General features: G+C 40.0%; 1 protein-coding gene and 1 long non-coding RNA gene across 10 annotated transcripts in view; one reads left to right on the forward strand and one right to left on the reverse strand.

The window, feature by feature from the left end:
- On the reverse strand, positions 1-15,965 carry ZNF583 (zinc finger protein 583). 7 transcript variants are annotated; one of them, XM_086690799.1, is made up of 5 exons: positions 15,714-15,965; positions 14,108-14,204; positions 7,796-7,922; positions 7,405-7,503; positions 1-2,060 (listed from the first exon to the last, which is right to left on the reverse strand). In XM_086690799.1, the coding sequence occupies exons 2-5, from the start codon at positions 14,114-14,116 to the stop codon at positions 583-585; spliced, it is 1,713 nt and encodes a 570-aa protein (XP_086546925.1). In that variant the 5' UTR covers positions 14,117-14,204; positions 15,714-15,965; the 3' UTR covers positions 1-582. The 7 variants fall into 7 exon arrangements, with proteins under 7 accessions (XP_086546925.1, XP_086546926.1, XP_086546927.1 ...); XM_086690800.1 differs by lacking the exon at positions 15,714-15,965 and adding an exon at positions 15,566-15,707; XM_086690801.1 differs by lacking the exon at positions 7,796-7,922 and having other exon boundaries at positions 7,405-7,500.
- Positions 15,881-23,408, forward strand: part of LOC147573873 (uncharacterized) — an 8,944-nt gene continuing 1,416 nt past the window's right edge. The window contains exons 1-2 of one of the 3 annotated variants that reach the window (XR_015245098.1): positions 15,881-16,238; positions 22,812-22,998. This is a non-coding gene — a long non-coding RNA (uncharacterized LOC147573873). Of the gene's footprint in view, positions 16,239-19,801; positions 22,999-23,408 lie in introns of those variants that run through there. The other 2 variants (XR_015245100.1, XR_015245097.1) reach the window with 2 other exon arrangements.

Here is a 23,408-nt window from a genome sequence, read left to right on the forward strand (position 1 = left end):
TTCATTTTACAGTAATGTTTATTCAGTGATTACTTTATGCTAGGCACTCTGAGCAATTTACATGCATTCTCATTTAATTCTCCCATCAACTTTTGAGGTAGTACCATTATTATTCCCATAATATAAATAAGACTGAACCTTACAAAGGACAAAATGTTTCTCTAAAACTAGAGGGCTAGAAAATGGAAGAGCAAGGATTAGAACCCAGATCTGTTTGATGCTGGAATAGGAGTTCTTAATTGTCCAAAGAATTAGATGGATTTTGACACAAAACAGTACTTTGTAAGGTATAAATGGAACAAGGTATCTGGGGCAGGGGGTCTTTTACGCTATTTTGAGGAATGTGTGCTTTAACCTAAGAACTATGGGATAACAATGAAGGGTACCAATGAAGGAGAAGTGATATCGTCAAACTTTTAAAGTACAAGTTTGACTACAGTGTAGGCAACTGACAAAGGAAATGGTAAATACAGGGAGACCAATCAGAAAGTTATTTCCATAGTCCATATGAAATAGATTACTGTGTATTGGACAAAGATAATGGAAGGGAAACGGATTAAAGGAGTCTGGTTCAAGGCATTTTTAGGAGATAAAACCTACAGGTCTTGGCAACTGACTGGACATAGAGGGTGAGGGAGAGGAAGGAGTCAAGAATGACTCCATGGTATGAATTCTCTCATGCTGGGCAAGGTGGGCACGCTGCCTGAAAGATTTTCTGCAATCTTTACATTCATAGGGTCTCTCTCCTGTATGAATTCTTTGATGTAGAGTAAGAGATCCACTGTAGCTGAAGGCTTTCCCACAAATGTTACATTCATAAGGTTTCTCTCCAGTATGAATTCGCTTATGTTGAGCAAGGCCTGCATTCTGGCTAAATGTTTTCCTACATTCCTTACACATATAAGGTTTTTCTCCAGTATGACTTCTCTGATGTTGTGCAAGTGATGAACTATTGCTAAAGGCCTTCCCACATTCAATACACTCATAGGGTTTCTCTCCAGTATGAACCCTCTGATGTTGATCAAGGTATGCAATCTGGCTGAACGCTTTCCTGCATACTTTACATTCATAAGGTTTTTCTCCAGTATGAACTCTCTGATGTTGAGCAAGGTGTGCATATTGGCTGAAAGCTTTCCTACATTCCTTACATTCATAAGGTCTCTCTCCGGTGTGAATTCTCTGATGTACTATTAGGTATCCACGATGGCTAAAGGCTTTCCCACACACATTACATACATAAGGTTTCTCTCCTGTATGAATTCTCTGATGCTGAGCAAGAAATGAACCATTACTAAAGGCCTTTCCACATTCAATACATTCAAAAGGTCTCTCTCCAGTATGAACTCTCTGATGTTGAGCCAGGTGTGCAATCTGGCTGAAGGCTTTTTTACATTCTTTACATTGATAAGGTCTCTCTCCAGTATGAACTCTCTGATGTTGAGCAAGGTGTGCATTCTGGCTGAAGGCTTTCCTACATTCTTTACATTCATAAGGTTTCTCCCCAGTATGTATTCTCTTATGTTGAGCTAGGTTTGCACTCTGGCTGAAGGTTTTCCCACATTCAACACATGCATAGGGTTTCTCTCCAGTATGAATTCTCTGATGAAGAGTAAGAGATGAGCTCTGGTTGAAAACTTTCTCACATTCATTACATTTCAAAAGTTTCTTTTGTACACAGACTTTCTTATGTTTCATTTCAACAGATTTTTTTCGGTAGTTTCTCTTTTGTGGCTCATGCTTATGTACTCTTTCTTTGGTGGGAAAATTCTGTTTTATATCAAATATTGCATCCTGATGGAAAGTTTGCCAAGATTTAGTATATTCATTACTTTTATCTTCAGTGAGGATTTCTTCATGAGTGGTGATCAGTTGTCTAGAATGTACCTCCTGACTGCCTAACTGGTTCTTAAACCAGTCCTCACATCTACAGTCTTCTCTCAAACTGGGGCAGTCAAGGCTATAACTAAGATGGCTTCTTCCCATTGTCAGTACTTTGGATGATTCTTCATAAATAACTTGCTTTGATGAAAATTCATTGTTTTTAAATGCATACTCCCAATCTAAAAGATACCAAGAAAACAAATGTCTTTTGTATTTGTTCATTAGAAGATAACTTCTGAAACAAAAATTTTATAGTTATATTAATATTAGTCTCCAAACACCCTTTCTTTCTTGCCTTAGGCTATCCTTCATTCAAGCATTATCTTTAAAAAGCCAATTTCATAATGTTAATGTGGCTTAAAACACCTCCATAAGATCCCCAGACCCTAAGGTACTGTTAGTTGCCTTAGGTTATACATGCAGCTATAGCTAAACTTTTGTAGCCTAAAAAAAAATGTCTTCTTGACAGTAGTTTTCTATGTGATATAGTTCAACCAAACGTAAATTTAAAAAAAAAAATTTTTTTAACGTATATTTATTTTGAGAGAGAGAGAGAGTGCAAGCTGGGGAGGGGCAGAGAGAGAGGGAGAGCCAGAATCTGAAGCAGTCTCCAGGCTCTGAGCTGTCAGCACAGAGCCCAATGCAGGGCTCGAACCCACGAACTGTGAGATCATGACCTGAGCCAAAGTTGGACACTTAACCGACTGAGCCACCCAAGTGCCCCAACCAAATCTAAATTTTTAATTGCTCCCAAAGCTAAAATGCCTTCACGTAAAAGTAATTTTGTATTAAATTGCTTGATTTTATTAACCTGCCACAAGCCTTAATTTGCCGCCTTCCCCATCACCTATTCTCAAGATTTTCCAATGGTTTCTCACCATATTTATAATAAAACCAAAATTCCTATTATGGTTTAGAAAATCAATGTAGTAATGAACATAAATGTAAAAACCTTTAATAAAATCACTGAAGATCAAATCCAAGAAAATATGAAAGCATAATCATTACCACTCATAGCTGATCCCAGCAATGCAAGGTTGGCTTAATATGTGAAAACCAATGTAATTCACCACATTAATAGATTAAAGGTGGAAAAATCATGTGATCATTTCAATAGATACAGAAAGAGTATGTGACTAAATTTAACATCTATTTATTATAAAAATTCTTAGCAAACCAGGAATATAAAATTTCCTTAAACTGATAAAGGGCATCTAAGAAACATGAACTTAGTGGTGAAAGACTGAATAGGTTTTCCCTTAAGATTAGAAATAATCCAAGTATGTCTACTCTTGGCAATTCTATTCAACATTATATAGGAGGTCCTTGCTATTGCAGCAAGTCAAGAAAAAGAAGCTGTAAGGTCAGAAAGGAAGAAATAAACTGTATTTGCAGGTAACATGATGGTCTATGCAGAAAATCCTCAGAAACCTACAAACAACTACTAGAACTACTAAATAAATCTAGCAAGATCGTAAGATAGAAAATATAAAGATCAGTTTACATTTTTGCATACTAGCAACAAACAACTGGAAAATTGAATTTTTAAGAATTCTATTTATAACAGCACTAAAACTTACCGTAAGACTCAGAAAAAAATACATATATATAGCCACTACACCAGATACTACAGAACATTGATAAGAGAATTTTAAAAAGACTAATAAATGGCTAAATACACCATACTCATGAACTAAAAAACTCAAATGACATTAATTAGAATATCAGTTCTTCCCAAATTGATGTATAGATTCCACATAATCCCAATCAAAATCCTAGCAGGCTTTTGGGGTAGAAATTCTTAACTTCATTCTAAAATTTATTTGGGAATGCAAATGGATTTAAATAAAGTGATTTTACAAGTTGAACTATCTCATATCAAAAGTTACTATAAAGCTATAGTAATTAGACTAGTACTGATGAAAGGATATATAGATAGACGGAATAGAATAGAGTTCAGAACTCGACCCATGTAGATATGACCAACTGCTTTTGGTACAAAGGTACCAGCAAGGCAGTATAATGGTTAAAGTCTTTTCAAAAAAAGATACTCAAGTAACTGTATATCCAAATAGTTGGGGGAGAGGACCAAAACCTTGTTCTTTACCTCATATAAGACACAATATTTAGCTCATGTAAATGTAAAAGCTAAAACTATAGGAGAGAAAACAGAAAAAAATTTTTGTGACTGAGGGGTAGCAAGAATTTCTAAGGTATGACACAAAAACCACCAAACGACAAATTAATAAATTGGACTTTACAAATATTGAAAACTGGATGTTCAAAAGGCAGCAGTAGAAAAACAATAACACAAGCCACAACTAGCATACATATATCCCAATACATATAAATGGCAAAAGACTTGTATTAAGACTATATAAAGAAGTCTTACAATTCAGCAAGAATAAAAAAAATAATAATAAAACACGGGCAAAAGATTTGAACACTTTACAACAGATATATGGTCAGTAAGCACATGAAAAGACATTCAACATTATGTCATCAGAGAAATGCATCTTAAAAGCATAATGAGATACCACAACACAACCATTAGAATGAATAAAATTAAAAGCTGACAATACCAAGGTATATGGAACAACTGCAAGTCTTCGACATTGCTTCTGGGAATGAAAATGGTACACACACTGGAAAACCAGCAGTTTCTTTAAAAGTTAAACATACTCCTATTGTCTGACTCATTACACTTTTAGATATTTACCCAAGAAAAATTAAAACATACATGCATACAAAGTCCTATAAATGACAGCTTCAGAGACACTTTGTAATAGCCAAAAACTGGAAATAACCTAAATGTGAACAGGTGAATGGAAAAACAAAATGTGGGAGATCTACATAAAATTGTTAATGATTTTCAAAATTATGAGTAAAATAAGCCAGACATAATATATACTGTATGGTTCCATTTAGCTTAGATGGAAACTAATCTAAAATGACCAAGATCAGAATAGCATTTGGAGCCAGGAGTAGAGAAAAAATGGTACATAAAGAGGCATAGGCCATCTTTTGGGGTGATGGAAACACTGTATGTCTTGATAATAATGATCGTCTCATGGGTTTATACAACAGTCAGAACTCCTCACACTGTATAATGTATATGGATGTGACTTACTGTATGTAATTCTTTAATAAAGTTATTAAGAAAAAAATAAGATGGAAATAGGTAAGTAAAGACTGACTTTAATAACATAATAAAAAGAGTATAACTTATGTAACAAGCTCTTTACACTGAAAATAAAGACTTAAACCTTGGAACCTATGGAATATTTACAAATACCAATTATATGTTTGGCCATACAAAATCCTAAAGTTAGAAAGTAGAATTAGTACTAATTCCTATTTGTTTGTTTTTTTTTTTAATTTTTTTTTTTTCAACGTTTATTTATTTTTGGGACAGAGAGAGACAGAGCATGAACGGGCGAGGGGCAGAGAGAGAGGGAGACACAGAATCTGGTACATCAGCCCAGAGCCCGACGCGGGGCTCGAACTCACGGACCGCGAGATCGTGACCTGGCTAAAGTCGGACGCTAAACGGACTGCGCCACCCAGGCGCCCCAGTACTAATTCCTATTTGATCAAATATGATAAAACAATTTGATCAAAATACAATAAAACTAGAAACTTTTAAACAACTCTTGTGTAAAATAAATGTTTTCAAAGTAGGTTATTTAGGAAACAGCAATAACAAAAACACTAAAAATCAAAATCTCTGGAAAACAGCTAAAGTTATATTCAAAGGAGAATTCATAGCCCTTAATCATTTAGTGAATAAAAGAAAATGAAATGATTAAGCATTTATTTCAGCAAAATGGAGAACAAAATAAATCTCAGAAAACTAGAACAATGGAATTAGTGAAAAGCAAAAAATAAAGAATTGGAGAAGAGTGGTAACTCTAATAAATCCTTAAACTGGGCTTTAAAAATAAAATTGATTCATAACTAGCTACCTAATAATTTTTTTAAGAAAAGAATAGGTATACAAAATAAATTAAAATTGGAAACTATAGATACTAAAAATAAAAAGGGTTACAAGATTATTTTGTTCAGATTCATGAGAATAAATTTGATAACATGAATGAAAAGGTGATGTTTAGAAAAATAAAAATTTGGGGCACCTGGGTGGCTTAGTCAGTTAAGTGTCCAACTCCTGATTTTGGCTTAGGTCACGATCTCATGGTTTGGGAGTTCGAGCCCTGCGTCAGGCTCGATGCTGACAGCACAGAGCCTGCTTGGTATTCTCTTTCTCTTTCCTTCTCCCTCTCTCTCTGCCCCTCCCCACTCACTCACGCTCACACTCTCTCTCTCTCTCAAAATAAATAAACTTTATTTATTTATTTATTTAATGTTTATTTTTTATTTTTGAGAGAGAGACAGAGTCTGTGAGTGGGCAAGAGGCAGAGAGAGAGGGACACATAGAATCCAAAGCAGGCTCCAGGCTCTGAGCTGTCAGCAGAGAGCCCGACGTGGGGCTCGAACTCAGCAACCACAGATCATGACCTGAGCTGAAGTCGGACACTTAACTGACTGAGCCACCTAGGTGCCCCAATAAATAAACTTTAAAAAATAAAAATAAAAACTTAGGGGTGCCTGGCTGGCTCAGTCGGAAGAGCATGTGACTCTTGATCTTGGGGTCATGAGCTCCAGCACTATGTTGGGCAATAATGACTGCTTAATAAAAAAAGAAAAAGAAAAATTTGTAAAATTTCACCCAAGACAGAAACTGTAGAGACCATTTATCACAAAGAGAACACTGAGAAAGTTGTCAAAGATCCACTTACTCACAAAGGCCTCAGGACCACGGTTTCTCTCTCAAGCTATAAGACTAGTGACCTCATTCATTCATACTAGCATCTCTATGCCAGACTTTTTCTTCTAAGCCTCTGTCCCACTCTAGTGGCATGTTGCATTTCTTCACTCCAAAGTCTCTCCATCTCATAAAAATAACTCTTCTGTCCCAAGTCAAATTATCATCTTTTCTCCTACCAACATATTCTTCTGGCTTATTTCTATTAAATGGTGTCACCATCCAGTCGCCCAGACTTGAAAACGTAACTGGGAATTATTTCTTTTTTCCTTGATGGTTAATAAACCTCTGAATAACCCCAAGAAGTTAGCAGAATTATTTTCTCAAAGTAAAAATTCAGTGAATCCTTCAATATAAAGGAATGAGTGACTGAAAAGGGGGAAAAAAAAATAGTCATTGTTGTCTCTGGATTCTTTTAAATGTGATGAAGCAACTTGTGCCAAAACTAAAAAAGAAGGGCAAGCAGACAGTGCCAGTTTGGACTCAGAGAACAGGAGAGCGTTATTAGAGAATACAGTGACGTATGAGAGAATATATACAAGAAGAGTAAGTTAGCTCACGCTAATGACACCTCACTGTTTCTTCCCAGGCCTTCAGCCTTTAAGAAAAGCTACCCAGGAAACATCAATTATACGCTGGAAGCTTTCAGAATAGCTGAGCTTTTCCCTGCAATGGACTCTATCTTCCTAATTCTCACTCACCAGGGTATGTGCCTCTTGTCCCCTCCTTCTTCACCATCCAGGGCTCTTTTCCTTGTTCCAATAATGAGATCACATCTGGCTTAGAAACTGAAACTCCTGCTTACAAGAAATAAAAGGGGAATTAGCCAGATCTGTAAGGCAGATCGAGTTGCTTGGTCATCAGGAAGTTGATGAGGGCATTACAGAAGGGAGTATAGGAAGATGTGAAGTATTCTGAAGAATGGGGAAAATGAAGTGGTAGAAATAATCCAATGAAGCTGCCAGTTCTACAAAACTCAGCCCATTTTGGGAAGCACAAGAAAGAGAAATTTAGTGAAGTACATCAGAGGCTTCCTAAACATTGGAAAGCAGCCCTGTGTGCAGATTCTGAATTCTGGCGAGACTTCCTTACCCAGTGATACCAGGCTCCTATAGTTCTCCAACATCACCTTCCTGTACAAATTCCTCTGAGCAGGGTTCAGCCACTCCCACTCCTCTTGGGAGAAATCTACGGCCACATCCCCAAATGTCACCAAATCCTGAAATGACATAAACATATTCTTTTATGCTCAACTAGTGTTCCTAACGTCAGACTGGCATAGTTTGAAAAGTTAAATTGTACTTTTAGAGAGAAATAGTGCATATAGTGAAATTTTCAGGCCATATCTTGGGTTCTGTGCAACACATGTCAAACACTTGCTAAGATGATTTCTCTTGCTTGGTTTTAATATTCTGTCATGGAAAGCATACAATTTCTGGCATAATCTATAGTCTCTACTGATGGTGAAAAGATTAATAGCACAAAAATGAACAATAACAGAACACTATAAACAAGAGCAAAATATGTTATTCATACTAAATGCTAATGCATTTCTCAATATGGAAAATCAGGATAGACTAGGACAGTGAAAGAAGACTTTAAGGAAGAGACAGGAACATGAGTTAAGCCCTCTAAGTTGTATGTGGTCTAAACCTACATTTTCCAAACTCTTCAATGGAATGGCCAATGTTCCAGGTATGTCAACAGAGTAACATATATAAATGTATTTGATGTTCATAATATTGATTTCTTAAAATTAAACATGTAGGTAATAAATACATTAAATAAGTTCTGTAGGGATTTCGCAAAATATAACTTAAAGAAATGTATGCCATAACAGAACAACTGGGGTCATAAAAGATTATCTAACAGCTCTTGATAACCCCAGTGAGTTTCAAAGATGGTGACTTCTCTTTACAGAAACAAAATAATACTAATTTTAAGCACTGTTAAATAGTATTTCAGATGCGATAGTGAAGTGCAGTGAAAAACCCCTACAGCTCTCACTAGAGGAACATACCCAGTTGTGCATGTCTAATGAGCGAGAGTTTTTCAAATGTTACAGTGTAGTTCTCAACTAATAATACTACGTTGAATTAAGGATCTTTATCACATGGAATAAGACCTGGTCTGCTTCCTAAAAATTAAAAATGGATATTCTTTCTAACGAGGTAAATCTACTCCAGACTTACCAGGGCTTGCATATGGTTTACTATATGCTCAGCTGGTTTGGCGTGTCACAGAGCAAAACCGACTCTTTAACTGGGATGATATATAGATACACTCAATGGTACACATGTGAAGAGCTGAATTGATCTGTTAAATACTGAAATACTGTCACGTTGGTTGGTAAACAGCTACTGCACTGAGCCCTGTGGTGACAATCCCAGATCTCCCCACAGCCCAGCAACTGAAGGGGAATACCCAGCACTCCAGTGGCCTCCAGTATCCCATCTAGGGTAAGTTCTGGTGTGTGCCCTTGCCTTAGTGGTCATCAGATATGAACATCACTCCTATTAATGTGACTCTGCAGTGTAATGGTCCTACTGAAGATGTATTTAAGTACATCAATGCTTTTATGCAAATATTTTTAATGGAAAAAATGAGTCGATACTGGGCTAGTGCCCCAGTCATGGACAACAATGTTAAGGAAGCTATACAGGAAGCAGAAGTATGCCTCCAAGAAACATCAGTTGCATACATCAGCTTGTTCTTACATGCTTCCATTTCTAAAACACTTCTTACTACAGGGAAATATGGGAAGTGAGTAAAGGCTTCAAGAAAGGAAGGAACGGAACATGAGTTGGGTCTTAAAAGAAAAAATTTGCCCTAGACAGGGCTGGATACTGTCAAGCATCAATTCTATCAAACCTCAAACACTTCAATACAAACTCTAATTTTAATTTTGTGCAAAAAAAAGTGTTCTACACACATTTCTACTGTAAACAGAGGTGAGGCAGCTTTTGGTAGGCAGTGTTCTTAAAAGACATTTTTTTAGCTGCACATCCTAAAGGAGTCTAGGTTTCAACTGGCTGACTGTCCTTTTCCTCTCAGCCAATGAGACCTGAATATCTTGCAAATATTTTAATATTTGTTTTGATTTGATAAAACAGGAACTTCATATGATTTGTAATCATCAAAGAAACTTACCAAATAATGTCCAGTATTTCTACCCTCAGTGAATTTTTTTCCTTTTTATAAAAGTTAAAAGAATTGGAAGTACTCATCCCCACATCTACCCACCATGTCACCCTACCTCCTAGAAACAATAAAAATTTACAGTTAGTATATATTTCTTCAAATGTTTCCTTATGCAGACATGTCTGATTATCTATCTGCATTCATTTACTTATAAAATCACTTTTGTTGGATTGATAACATAATGTGGTATAAATATGTTGTACCTTATTTACTAACCCGTTTATTTTCATTTATATGAATCTTAATTTTTCACTATGATGTCAGAATTGGGATTCTCACTAATTTAACATTATAGTAGAGTTCTCATATAATACTACTGTATGTTAAATTAAAGATTCAATAGAGGTCTCTAATTATTTCCTTAAAATGAATCCTAGAAGATATTCTCTCCACGGAGACTATGATTCCCCAAACGTACTTAACCTCAGAAAAAAATTTAAATTATGTTATTGTGACCTAGCAAGAATTGGAGCTACTGAAAAAATAATTCAGGCTGGGAGTAAAGTGTTGACCTGCACTCAAAGAAATACTAATGGTTCTTCAGGTGGAGGAAAATGGAAAAGGATGGAAAGGAAAATCAAGAAGAAATCAAGAGTCCCAGAGGAATAACTATAAATATAATATCTAATAATAACAATAAATGGGAGTTAAATCACTATGGGGCCTTATCTTGTTCAGAAAGTAGTAAGAGTAGTAACTATAGAAGGAAGATTGCAGAAGGAAGAAAGGAGATAATTACATAATGATATGGGTAAATATCCTGGAGTGACCACTAAAAGGATAATAAAAATAATGTATAATTAACAAGATAATAAAGAAAAAGTACTTGATTTATCCAGAAGAAGGTAAACAAGGAGAAGTAAAGGAACAAAGAACAGATGGGAGTAAGTAGAAAACAAACTACAAGGCTATACACAAATACATCAGTATTAGCCTTAAACACAAATACATCAGTAATTACATTAAACGAAAATGTAGTGAACACTAATTAAAAGACAAATATTCTCAGACTGGATCCCTCTAAAAAGATCAATGTTTTGAGGGAGATGTGGGATTGTGGGAGGCATAAGGAATCATGGGAAGCACACAGGGCCACTTACAGCAGCCACAGGGCTGCCACAGACTGCCAGAGAATGGTGACAGCCACAGGGACTGTGGAAGGCATGAAGCTGCAACCAACAATATGCTGTTTACAAGAGGCACACTTTAATATAATCATTAGGAGAGGCTGTCAAAAAATGTGCATTAAAATCATCCTTGGACATGGGGCGCCTGGGTGGCTCAGTCAGTTAAGCATCTGACTTTGGCTCAGGTCATGATCTCACAGTTCATGAGTTCGAGCCCTGTGTCAGGCTCTGTGCTGACAGCTCAGAGCCTGGAGCCTGCTTCAGATTCTGTGTCTCCCTCTCTCTCTTCCCTCCCCCCACCCTATCTGTCAAAAATAAACAAACACTAAAACACATTAAAAAAATCATCTGTGGACTTAATAAAAATGCGGTTTTCTGGATCCTCCCACCAGAGACTGATTCATGGGGTCCCAGAAATAGCACTGGGGCCAATGGGCTCTGTCTATTCTACACATCATACCCTCTGCTTTTTGCTTTTTCCATTACCAATTCAGTGGCAGGAGAAAAGAGGTAGCTGGCTCTTACCTCTCTGGGCTCACTCACAGATGAGAAATTCACAATCTTGTCCATTTATATATTAATCTGACAAATATTTACTGAATGCCTACTCCCTATAATGTTCTAAGTATTGGAAATACAATGGTGAACAAAATACAGTCTCTCCTCTTGTGGAGTTAATATTCTAACATAGGAGAAAGACATTAAACATAAAGTCATACTATGACAAAAACAAGGGAAGGTGATTTAGAGTGACAAGGTGTTTTAGATAGGATGGTCAAGGTAAACCTCAAGGAAGCAGTAATGTTTGAACAACAATCTAAAAGTGAGAGAGCAAGCCATGCCAACACCTAAGGGAAGAGAGTTACAGAAGAGGGAGGAGCAAATGCAAAGGTTCAGAGACAGGAAAGAACTGGGTGAGTCTACGGAACAGCTAGTTGGCCAGTGTGACTGGAACAGAGAAAAAGACTTGTAGAAAATGAGGTATGGGGTAGCCAGGAGCTGGACCATGCAGGGCCTTAGAGACTGTGGAGAGGACATTGAATTTCATTCCAAGTAAAATGAGAAGCCAATGAAGATTCCAAAGGAATGAAATGATGTGTTCTATCACTGTTGACAGTGTCCTTTATGATTTTCTACCACCGTCTTCAAATCATCACTCACCATCATCTATTTATACTGACAATCAACATATACTACAACTTCCTACATCTGATACAATCACTAACTAGTGACATAGATTGTTTTCCCTCATCTGTAAAATAAGTGACTTGTACAAGATCACCCATAATTTTCATCCTGGCTTTATTATTTTATGAGCTTAGATATGTGCTACTCAATACACTAGGTACTTGTCACATGTGGCTATTTCATTTTAAATCAGTTAACATTAAAAATGCAGTTCCTACAGTAGCTAGTGGCTACTGTATTGGACAATGCGGATGTAGAACATTTCTATTATCAGTCATCACCGAAAGTTCTCCTGGACAGTGCTGCTCTAATTGATTTCTTCTGGCTTATCTTCTTGTTTACAGCCATGTTCTATATTTTCATCCAACAGTTCATCTGTTTTACTCTTTACATTTAACCTACAGAATGTATCTAACCTCAAAGGGTGAGGAAGGAGTCTTTTTTCTAAATGAATAATCCATTCTGTCTACACTGATTTAAAATAATATCACTTTACGGGGCTCCTGGGTGGCTCAGCCGGTTAAGCGTCTGACACTTCATCTTGGCTCAGGTCATGATTTCATGGTTCATGAGTTTGAGCACTGCATCAGGCTCTGCGCTAGCAGTGTGGAGCCTGCTTGGCATTACCTCTCTCCCTCCCTTTCTGCTCCTCCTCCTCTCGTGTTCTCGCCCTCTCAAAATAAAAAACTTTAAAATCATATCACGGGGGTGCCTGGGTGGCTTAGTTGGTTCAGTGTCCAACTTCGGCTCAGGTTATGATCTCACAGTTCGGGAGCTCAAGCCCTGCATCAGGCTCTCTGCTGTCACCACAGAGCCCACTCTGGATCCTCTGTCACCTCTCTCTCTGCCCCTCCCCAGCTCATTCTGTCAAAAAAAATAAACATTAAAAAAAATAAAATAACATCACTTACATTATCATGATAAACAAATGAGCAAACATTAAACTATGAAAACAAAGACAGTGTCTATTTTTATTTGCCACAGTATTCCCAGCATTTGGTATAAATGAAGTCTTTAATAACTATATGTTCAGTAAATGAATAAATACTTTCCATTCTTACTTGTACTTGTATTTGTTTCTGGGCATTATATGTTGATCTTTTCATTTGTTTCTTCTGGCTCCCATTCCACACTATTTACTGTTTTCATTATAGATGTATACAGTCATTTTAAAATATAGATTCAAGTACTCTCTCCTGTTCTCATTTTTTCAAAAAATGTCCTGTTTTTTTTCCATACTAATTTCACGAATTTTAACTACATGACCTAAAATATCCTGGCTGTAGCCCACTACTAACTCAGTATGTCCCTAAAACAGGACCTTATTACCCCCATGGAATCCCATTCTTCAGAGCCCACTGATTGCCTGGGAAAATCCCTGCCTTCACTGACCCACACTTTAACACTCCAAAGCCAACACATTCCACTCTTCAAAATGACCCTGAGCAAGAGATATTGTCATGTACTATAACTAAGATTGCCCCAATAGCCCTTGTCTTGCCTTCCTCTTAAACCTGGGTTTGTGAGAAAGCTTTACACTTGTAGTCACATCAGAACACACCTTGACCTCAATGAATCAAATCCCTATAATGAAGGCTTTCATATCCCTCCAAGGAGTGCATTTTTGCCTCCTGAGAGCTCCTAACAGAACACCTAACCCACAGGAGGAGCAGAGCTATTTCTTGAACGAAGATGAAAATGCCGGCTTAGGAACAAAGGAAGCTCACTGGGCTTTTGGGGACCTCCTTTTAATGGATTGAAGAACATGAGGACCAGGTCACTGAATGAATGGGACTTTGTTAGCTGGGGAATTTCAGAAGAAAAAAGCAAGATATTCATATACAACCTGAAAAACAAAGCACCTCAGGGAGAAAAAATCCTTCCTTACCTTGGACATGGCTTTAAGAATTTAAGAATTTATGACAGCTCTTCTGTCCACCTCCTTCAGGCTCCTCAATGGAAGGGCAGTGTCTGGAAAAACAGAGCTGGAGAGGGAGAAAGAAACCATAAATAGCACTGTCAAGTAAGGATTATTTTTCTCTTCACCCATGAAATCTGTTCATTAGTGAAATAATCCAAGGCTTCATAGTAAAAAGTTAGCCCAACTGGAATCTAGGTCTGACTTTTTAGTCTTTCCATCAGATAATGATAGTAAAAGGGAATATGTTACCACCCTTACTACAAAATGAGATAAAGCTACAAACAATGCCTCAGAGAAAGCATCTTTAAAAAAATTTTTTTAACGTTTATTTATTTTTGAGACACGAAGACATGAAGACAAAGCAAAGCACGAGTGTGGAAGGGGCAGAGAGAGGGGGAGGCACAGAACCCAAAGCAGGCTCCAGGCTCTGTGCTGACAGCAGACAGCCCAATACAGGGCTCGAACTCAGGAACCAGGAGATCATGACCTGAGCCGAAGTCAGCCGCTTAGCCAACTGGGCCACACAGGTGCCCCAGGGAAAGCTTCTTTATACAGAGTAGGCATCAGAGGGGTCATGTTGTCTGGAAGACACTGGACCAAAGAGTCAGAACACTCTGCTTGTAGCCCTGGCTTATGACAAACTCTACCTGGAAACCATTCTCTGAACTTTTCTGAGCAATTTCCTCAAAAAAGAGATGGGCGAGAGGGCTGTGCATTCGCAGTCACTGAAACTCCTAATCATGAGTTATTTTCTACTAAACCTCTCTGCCTTGGAGAGCAAAGCAATTATCTCAGAAGCAGCATAAGGTAACAGTAAGAACCACCAGGTTTGGGGATCAGAACACCTGGCGGCAGATACTCAGTCTACCACTCACGAGCTCTGCAACCTCCATGATTTAGGTCTAACCACTCCAAACCTCAGTTTCGTCATCAGTGAAATGGTACCTACTCCCTATCAGTTGCTGGAAGGATCATGAGATGATGCACAGGAAGCATTCCGCCTAGTGCTTGGCACATCCCTTGTGCTCAGTAAATGTCAGTGATTTATGGTCACAAATAGCACACAGTAGGTCTCCTCTTCTATTCCTCACCTACTCTAGAGCCCAGGAGAGGAAGGGAAAGAGCCTCCTTCTGTGCCAGAGAGGGCTAAGGCCCAGCAGCCTCCTCATCTGCCGTCCAGGCCTGAAGCTGGGGCTCCCCTCTCCTCTCTCAAGCGTTCCCTTCCATCCCAGTCCCACTCAGGCTCGCCCTGACCGCCCGATCTTCGCGAACACCCCCACCCGGCCGCCGCAGGAGCCACACAGTCCTCCTGCTGGCGGCTCGCCTGGCACCCGTCCCCTCACAGTGGGTCGCACTGTCACACCAACAGAAGGTCACACAACCTCACGCCGTCTCACAGGACCACACACACAGCTGCACACTCACCGTCACTGTCATGGTCACAGACGCTCGCACAGGCACACACAGGCGCACGCACGTTGTGACATGGTCTCCCACGGTCACAGGCCCCCTCGCGCGCCCGCTCCAGCCCCGCAGGCCCGCTGGCGCGCGCGCCCATCCCCGACATCCTCACCGCCTCCTCCCCGAGGGTCGGCACCTCCCTGCGCGCCGTCGGCCGCCGGGAGCCCAGCGGCCCGCGGGCCGGGGCGGGGCCTCGCTCGCGGCCGGACCGCCGGGCTCACAAAGGGGCCGCGGCGCGCGGGCGGGCAGCGGGGCCCGCCGTGGGGGCCGCCGGGAAATGGAGTCCAGGCCGCGCGCGGCGCTGGGCATCCTGGGACGGCTGGCAGATGGCTCCTGCTCCCGCCCCTGGGCGTCTGCGCCCCTCTCCCGAAACTCCGGGCTTTCCGACCCAGAGCCAGGACCCGCCCAGCCCGGTCAGGCCGACCGAGTCCCGCCCCGGCCTGGACGCGCCGGCTCCGAGTGCGCAGGCGCACCGTCCTCGGTCCCCGTAGGGGCCCAAGCCGGGCGGGGTCGAGGTGCGCACGCGCAGTGCACGGGCCCCCGGGCCCGATTCCCTGGTTGGGCTTGCAAGGTGAGCGGTTCGCGGGACGAAGCGGAGCTGGTCGACTGGGTGTGCGGGCCGGAGCGCTGGGGAGAGGTCAGCAGGTCCGGGCGGGTGGGTCGGAGCCCGGGTGCCGGGTGTCCTTACTTCCGTTCCTTTTATGTCTTCTCTCTCCTCCTCGTCTCATTGGGCTCTTATTGAGCGTCCCCTGTGTGCCCGGCAGTGTTACAGGCACTGGGGACACACCTGAACCCGCGCAAGAGAATCCCCACCCTTATGTGGCTGACCTTCTAATACGGGAGAAACTCACTAAATACACACACACACACACACACACACACACACACACACACGCAAACCAACCACACCCACACCCACACCCACACACACTGGGGTGCCTGGGTGGCTCAGTCGGTTGGGTGTCCGACTTTGGCGCCCCGCGTCTGGCTCTGTGCTGACAGCTCAGAGCCTGCAGCCTGCTTCAAATTCTGTCTCCGGCTCTCTCTGCCCCTCCCTCACTTGTGCTCTGTCTGTCTCTAAAATAAGTAAACATTAAAAAAAAATTGTTTTAATATACTGGGAAGTGACAGTTTTCTTATAAAGAGAAACAGCAGTTTGGGGCGCCTGGCTGGCTCAGTCAGAAGAGCATGTGGCTTTTGATCTTGGGGTGGTGAGTTCAAGCCCCTCCTTCGCTGTAGAGATTACTTAAAAAATAAACTTTTAAAAAAGAAAAAAAAAAGTTTATAGATCATTCAGTTCTATCTACCCACTTATTCCTATACTTCAGCCTATGTCTTTGAATGTATTTCATTAACTCCTATTCGAGTCTCAACCCTTCCGAAATTAGGCCTCCAACGCTTCCATGCAACTCGTCTCACCAAAGTCACCGATGACAAAAAGCATATGAGCTGGGAAGTTTTCTACTGAGGAAGCTTTTTTTTTTTAATTTTTTTAAATGTTTATTTTTGAGACAGAGAGAGACAGAGCATGAACGGGGGAGGGTCAGAGAGAGAGGGAGACACAGAATCCGAAACAGGCTCCAGGCTCTGAGCTGTCAGCACAGAGCCCGATGCTGGGCTCGAACGCACGGACCCGAGATCGTGACCTGAGCCGAAGTCGGACGCTTAACCGACGAGCCACCCAGGCGCCCCGGAAGTTTTTTAAATGCAAATATATTCCCAAAGATATTAATTGAATCGCTTATAGTAATAAAATGTTGAATGTAAACAATATGGCTACGTGTAGAAGTATGATTCAATAATGGTACATCTATCGTTTTGAAAACTACAACTTAATAAAAATTGTGTGATGGTGAAGCAATACGTGAAAGTACTTTTTGGTTTTTTTTTGTTTTTTTTTTGTTTTGTTTTTTTTTTTTTTTTGAGGAGGAACTAAGCTGTTACAATTGCACCAAGGCGGCAATACTGGAAAACTGTTCCTGTTTGAAAAGTAAAAGGAACACAATCCACAAAAATTGTAGTTGTTTTTGTGTTTATCTTCTCCTTTGCTTTTGCAGACCATACAGACAAACCTCTGGTAAGTTAAGACACATCAATTAACTTCCAGGTTTTTACAGCCTTTCCCACATTTCACAAATATATAAAGAGATTAGGTATTCATAGCCTGAAATTTTGTGGTAACATTTTTTGTTTCAGCCATTATTTCCTAAGCTTCTTCTGTTGGCAGAACCCTCTACAAAAGCTTGGCAGTAGTCACTAAATGAATCAAATTTATGTTCATTTGCATAATAAATACAGTTATCAATTTCGAATAAGTAATCAGCAAACAGATGTCTGCCCAGCAACTAAGTTTAATGTAATAATCTAATTACATAATCTTGAAAAGTAGAAATAAAGTATATATTCCTCAGAGACAGAGGACTCATTTATTTTGCCTTCAATTGTCACAATGAAGATGCAATACATTTATTGTTTTAGGGCTTAGTTTTGGAGCAAATTTAAGGCTATTTTTTTTTTTTTTTTAATATGAGGTCAAAATTCTCTTTTTTTTTTTTTTTTTTTTTCTTTTTCTTTTTTGGTCATGACTGTCTAATGGCTCCTGCACTATTTTGTTGAAAAGGCTATTCCTCCATTAAATTGCTTTTGTACCTATGTCAAAAATCAGTTCAGATATCTGACAGGGACTTGTATCCAGAATATATAAAGAACACTTACAACTGATTAACACGAATACAAATACAAAAATGGACAAAAGGGGCGCCTGGATGACTCAGTCATGCGACCCACTCTGGATTTCGGCTCATGTCATTGTCTCACGGTTCATGACTTCAAGCCCCGCATCAGCCTCCATGCTGACAGTGCAGAGCCTGCTTGGGATTCTCTCTCTCTGTCTCTGCCCCTCCCCTATGTATGTACACTGTCTCTCAAAATAATACATAAATAAAAATGGACAAAGGATTTGGATAGACATTTCTCCAAAGAAGATATACAAATGCTGCATAAACACATGAAAAGGCACTCAACATTCATAGTCCTTGGGGAAATGCAATTCAAAACCACAGTGGTATACCACTTCACACCCACTAGGATGGCTAAAATCAAAGATAACAAGTGTTGGCAAGGAAGTGGAGAAATTTATCCCTCATACATTGCTGGTGGGAGTTTACAATGATGCAGCTGCTTTGGAAAACATTCTAGAAATTCCTCAAATAGTTAAACACAGAGTTACCATATGATCCCAGAAATTGCAGTCCTAGGTATATACCTAAGAAAAATGAAAATATATGTGCAAAGGTTAGTACACAAATGTTCATAGCAACATTATTCATAGTAGCCAAAGAGTGGAAACAACCCAAGTGCCCATATTATTCAGTCATAAAAAGTGATAAAAGTAATGAAGTGCCAACATATGCTACGTGGATGAACCTTGAAAACATCATACTATGTTAAAGAAGCCAGTAACAAAGGGGCACATATTGTATGTGACTGTTTCTGTGAAATAGCCGTAATAAGCAAATTTGTAGAGATAGGAAGCATATTAATGTTGCTTAGGGCTGATGGGAGAGGATAAAGAATGAACACTAATTTTCTCTTTGTGGCAACAAAAATACTTTCAAGTTAGATTGTGGTGAGTTATACAATCTCGTGAATATACTAAAAGACATTAAATTGTACATTTTGAATAGGTGAATGCATGGTGTGTGAATTATATCTCAATACAACTGTTAAAAATTAGTTCCGCATATTTATGTGAGTTTATTTCTGGATCCTCTTTCGTTCCATTGACCTGTGTGTATATCCCTTTGTCTATGCTAGATGATCTTGATTACATGTCCATTTTTACACTGTCTTGTACCAATAGAGTAAGCATTGATATTGGGGAGTTTCTCCCATTTTATTCTTTGTCAAAATTATTTCAGCTATTTTAGAGCCTATGCTTTTCCATGTAAATTTTAGAAAGAGCTTATCTATGTCTACAAAAGACCTCACTTTTATTTCCTTCTACTTGGCTTGGGTTTATTTTTACTCTTCTAGTTTCTTGATGTAGGAACTCAGAATAGTGACTTGAGACATTTTATTTATTTATTTATTTATTTATTTATTTATTTATTTATTTATTTATTTATTTATTTTGAGAGAGAGAATGCACGAGTGAGGGGTCAGAGAGACAGAGAGAGAGAGAGAGAGAGAGAGAGAGAGAGAGGCAGGGCTCACCTGGGTTTGTGTTTTATCCTAAGCGGGACCTGAGCTCACCTGAAGCAGGGTTCAAGCTCACCTGATGTGGGACTCAAACTTACCAACCATGAGATCATGACCTAAGCTGGAGTCAGATGCTTAATGACTAAGCCACCCTGGTGCCCAAGACCTTTTCTTATTTTTTTTTTAATTTTTTACATTTATTTATTTTTTGAGAGACATAGAGAGACAGAGCATAAGTTGGGCAGGGACAGAGAGAGAAGGAGACACAGAACAGAAGCAGGCTCCAGGCTCCGAGCTGTCAGCACAGAGCCCGACGCAGGGCTCGAACTCACAAACCGTGAGATCATGACCTGAGCCGAAGTCGGACGCTTAACCGACTGAGCCACCCAGGCGCCCCAACCTTTTCTTATTTCTAATGTAAGCATTTAGTGCTATAAAGTTCCCTCTTGATACTGCCTTGACTGCACCAAACATATTTTGTTAGGTTATTGTAAAGACAACTTATATTCTTCCTCCTGTGTTTCTCCTTTACTGCTCAAACAGAACATCTCAGTATGCTTCTGACAGCAGATTATGTGAGGGACCTTTCTTCCCCCACATCAAGCAATTCTGCAACACCAGATGGGTGTCCTACAATTTAACTCCATTCTGACACCATCTACCTAAAGATAGTATCAGATCCCAGATTCAAGGCTCAGTCCCCTAAGACTACCCCTCCCCCGCCATGCCAATCACAAGCCCCGGTTGTTACTCGTGCTTCTGACCAATGAGCTATAAATTAGAGGTTCCCATGACCCCCTCTGCAAATCTGCTTAATCTGCTAGAACGGCTGACAAAAGTCAGGAGAAGTTTACTTCCCACTCCCTTTTATTATAAAAAGATACGACGAAGGATACAGATAAACGTCCAGATGAAGGGATGCTAAGGGCACAGTATACAGAAAAGGCCCTCTTACTGGTTCATAGACAGACATCTCACTGTGCCCTCACATGGTAGAAGAGACAAGGAAACTTTCTGGGGCCTCTGTTGTAAGGGCACTAATCCCACTCATGAGGGCTCCACCTTCATGACTTTATCATCTCCCAAAGGTCCCTCCTAATACAATCACACTGGGGATTATCTTTTAACACGTGAATTTTAAGGGACATAAACATTCAATCTATACTACTAAGCAAATAAATTCTGTTCACCAGGAGAGAAAAACTATATGGAAAATAGACTCAGTGGGCTTTGGTATCTGATTAGGTGGGGAGAAGTCAAGGATAACACTTACATTTCTAGTATGAAAAAGTCGTGCTTCCAGGTGGTTTAGCTGCACAACTTCATCATAAGTCTGGTTAAAAATACACACAGTTCAGGGCACCTGGGTGGCTCAGTCGGTTAAACATCTGACTCTTGGTTTTGGCTCAGGTCATGATCTCATGGTTCATGAGATCAAGCTCCAAGTTGGGCTTGAGCTGACAGTGTGGAGCCTTCTTGAGATTCTCTCTTTCCTCTCTCTGCCCCTCCCCCCTCAAAATAAATAAAGATTAAAAAAATACACAGTTCTCTGAAATAAGGTCACACAATCCTAGAGTGAATAGACTTAGACACAAAGATAATAACAAAACCTATGAAGACAGTAGCCAAAGATGAATAGAGATCTAGGTAAAATAATTGAAAATTTGAAAAAAACTAAAACTAAAATAGAATCTAAATAATTAGAGGGTTCAAGTATATATTATCTATAAAACTTTCTTTACAAATATGTATTTGAAATATTAAAATACCAAAGTACTGAAAATATATTTGAGTTTTCTTCTGGTTAGTAGGCAATCTTAAAACCAGAAAAACAGTATAGAGAAATGTCAGTAGTAACAGCAGAACACAGGGTTAATCCTGGACAATTGCCATTAATGAAAAATAAAAACAACAAACACACTCACAGTTTTGTTTCCTTCATTATATAGTTTGTATGTCAGAGTTACGGGTGGTGCCTAAAGTCATGGTCATGCAAGGAGTAAGAAGCTAAGATAGGGTTAGAATCCACATTGTTGTTCTTTGCCTACAAGAGGCTTGGCCATATGGGACAGGGCCTCCCCATAGTTGATCCCATTCATGTGATAACTGGTGGTCCCTTTGTGAAGAGAAGGAATGTGGCAAAGGCATCAATCTAGCTGGGTTTAGAGGAGAGGGGAGCTGGAGTTTTTCTGGCATGTGCTTTGGTTCAAGAGACTTTACAGGGAGAGTGACAATCTCTCGGGAAGTGGTTGGCATGGCAACTGTGGATTTGATAGAATGGGGAGGCATCAAGACGTTCATGTAGGGGCACCTGTGTGGCTCAGTCAGTTGAACATTTGACTCTTGATTTCAACTCAGGTCATGATCCCAGGGTTGTGGGATTGAGCGCTACATTGGGCTCCATGCTGGGTGTGGAGCCTGCTTGAGATTCTCTCTCTCTCTCTCTCTCTCTCTCCCTCTTCCCAGCTCTCTCTGAAAAAAAAAATTATATATATATATATAGAGAGAGAGAGAGAGAGACAGACAGACAGACAGACATTCATGTGCTCTTAAGATGAAAAAATTGTGGTATCAAACCTCTAAGATGGTCCTCAAAGATCCTTGCCTCCTAGAATTCACACCAGTGTGTAGTCTCCATCCACACTGACTCAGTCTGGTCTATGCGACCAACAGAGTATGGCGGCATGTGACTTCTGTGACAGCCTGTAAGAGGCTTGGCCATAAAAGACATTGTAGCTTCTGGATCACTTATTTTAGGGGAAACCAGCCACCATGTCACAAAGACAATCAGCCAGGGGCACCTGGGTGGCTCAGTTGCTTGAGTGTCTGACTCTTGGTTTTGGCTCAGGACATGATCCCAGGGTCATGAGATCGAGCCCTGTGTCAGGCTCCATGTTGAGTATACAGCTTGCTTAAGACACTCTCTCTCTCTCTCTCCCTCTGCCCCCTCCCCTGCTTGGGCTCTCTCTTTCTCTCTCTCAAACAAACAAACTAAATAACAAACAATCAGCCATATGGAGAGGCCTACATGGAATGGAACGGGGCCTATTGTCAAAAGCCAGCGCCAATTCGCCAGGCATGTGAATGGAGCACCTGGAAGCAGAGATTCTGGCCCCATTTAAGCCTTCAAATGACATCTTGCTTACACGCAGCTAAACTGCTCCTGAAACCCTGACTCACAGACACTGTGAGAGATGGTAAGTGCTGACTATTGTTTAAGCCATTAAGTTCTAAGGTAATATGTTATGCAGCAGTAGGTATCTAATGCAGACATCAAAGAAATTAAAATTATGAGACCACATCAAAGAATAAAAAATAGATCCAAATGACCCAACACATCAGAGTACTATTAAAATTAAACAAAGAGATATGAAAGAGAACTACTATGTACAGGGAAAAAAAAATAGTCATTCTTTTATTTTAAAAAACTTTTTGTAAATGTTTATTTTTGAGACGGGGGGGTAGGTGGGGCAGAGAAAGAGAGGAAGACACAGAATCTGAAGCAGGCTCCAGGCTCCGAGCTGTCAGCACAGAGCTGGATGTGGGGCTTGAACCCACGAACAGTGAGATCATGACCTGAGCCAAAGTCGGACGCTTAACCAACTGA

The sequence above is a fragment of the Puma concolor genome, chromosome E2, assembly GCF_028749965.1.
Source record: "Puma concolor isolate L17-30 chromosome E2, mPumCon1.1.hap2, whole genome shotgun sequence".
Lineage (NCBI taxonomy): Eukaryota > Metazoa > Chordata > Mammalia > Carnivora > Felidae > Puma > Puma concolor.

Coding starts and splice junctions, on each gene's coding strand:
- ZNF583 (XM_086690798.1), bottom strand. CDS start 7,940: ATGTTTATGTCATTTCAGGATTTGGTGACATTTGGGGATGTGGCCGTA. Junction 7,504..7,795: donor TAGGAGCCTGGTATCACTGG/GTAAGGAAGTCT, acceptor ATTTCTTGTAAG/CAGGAGTTTCAGTTTCTAAG. Junction 2,061..7,404: donor GACAAGAGGCACATACCCTG/GTGAGTGAGAAT, acceptor GGTATCTTTTAG/ATTGGGAGTATGCATTTAAA.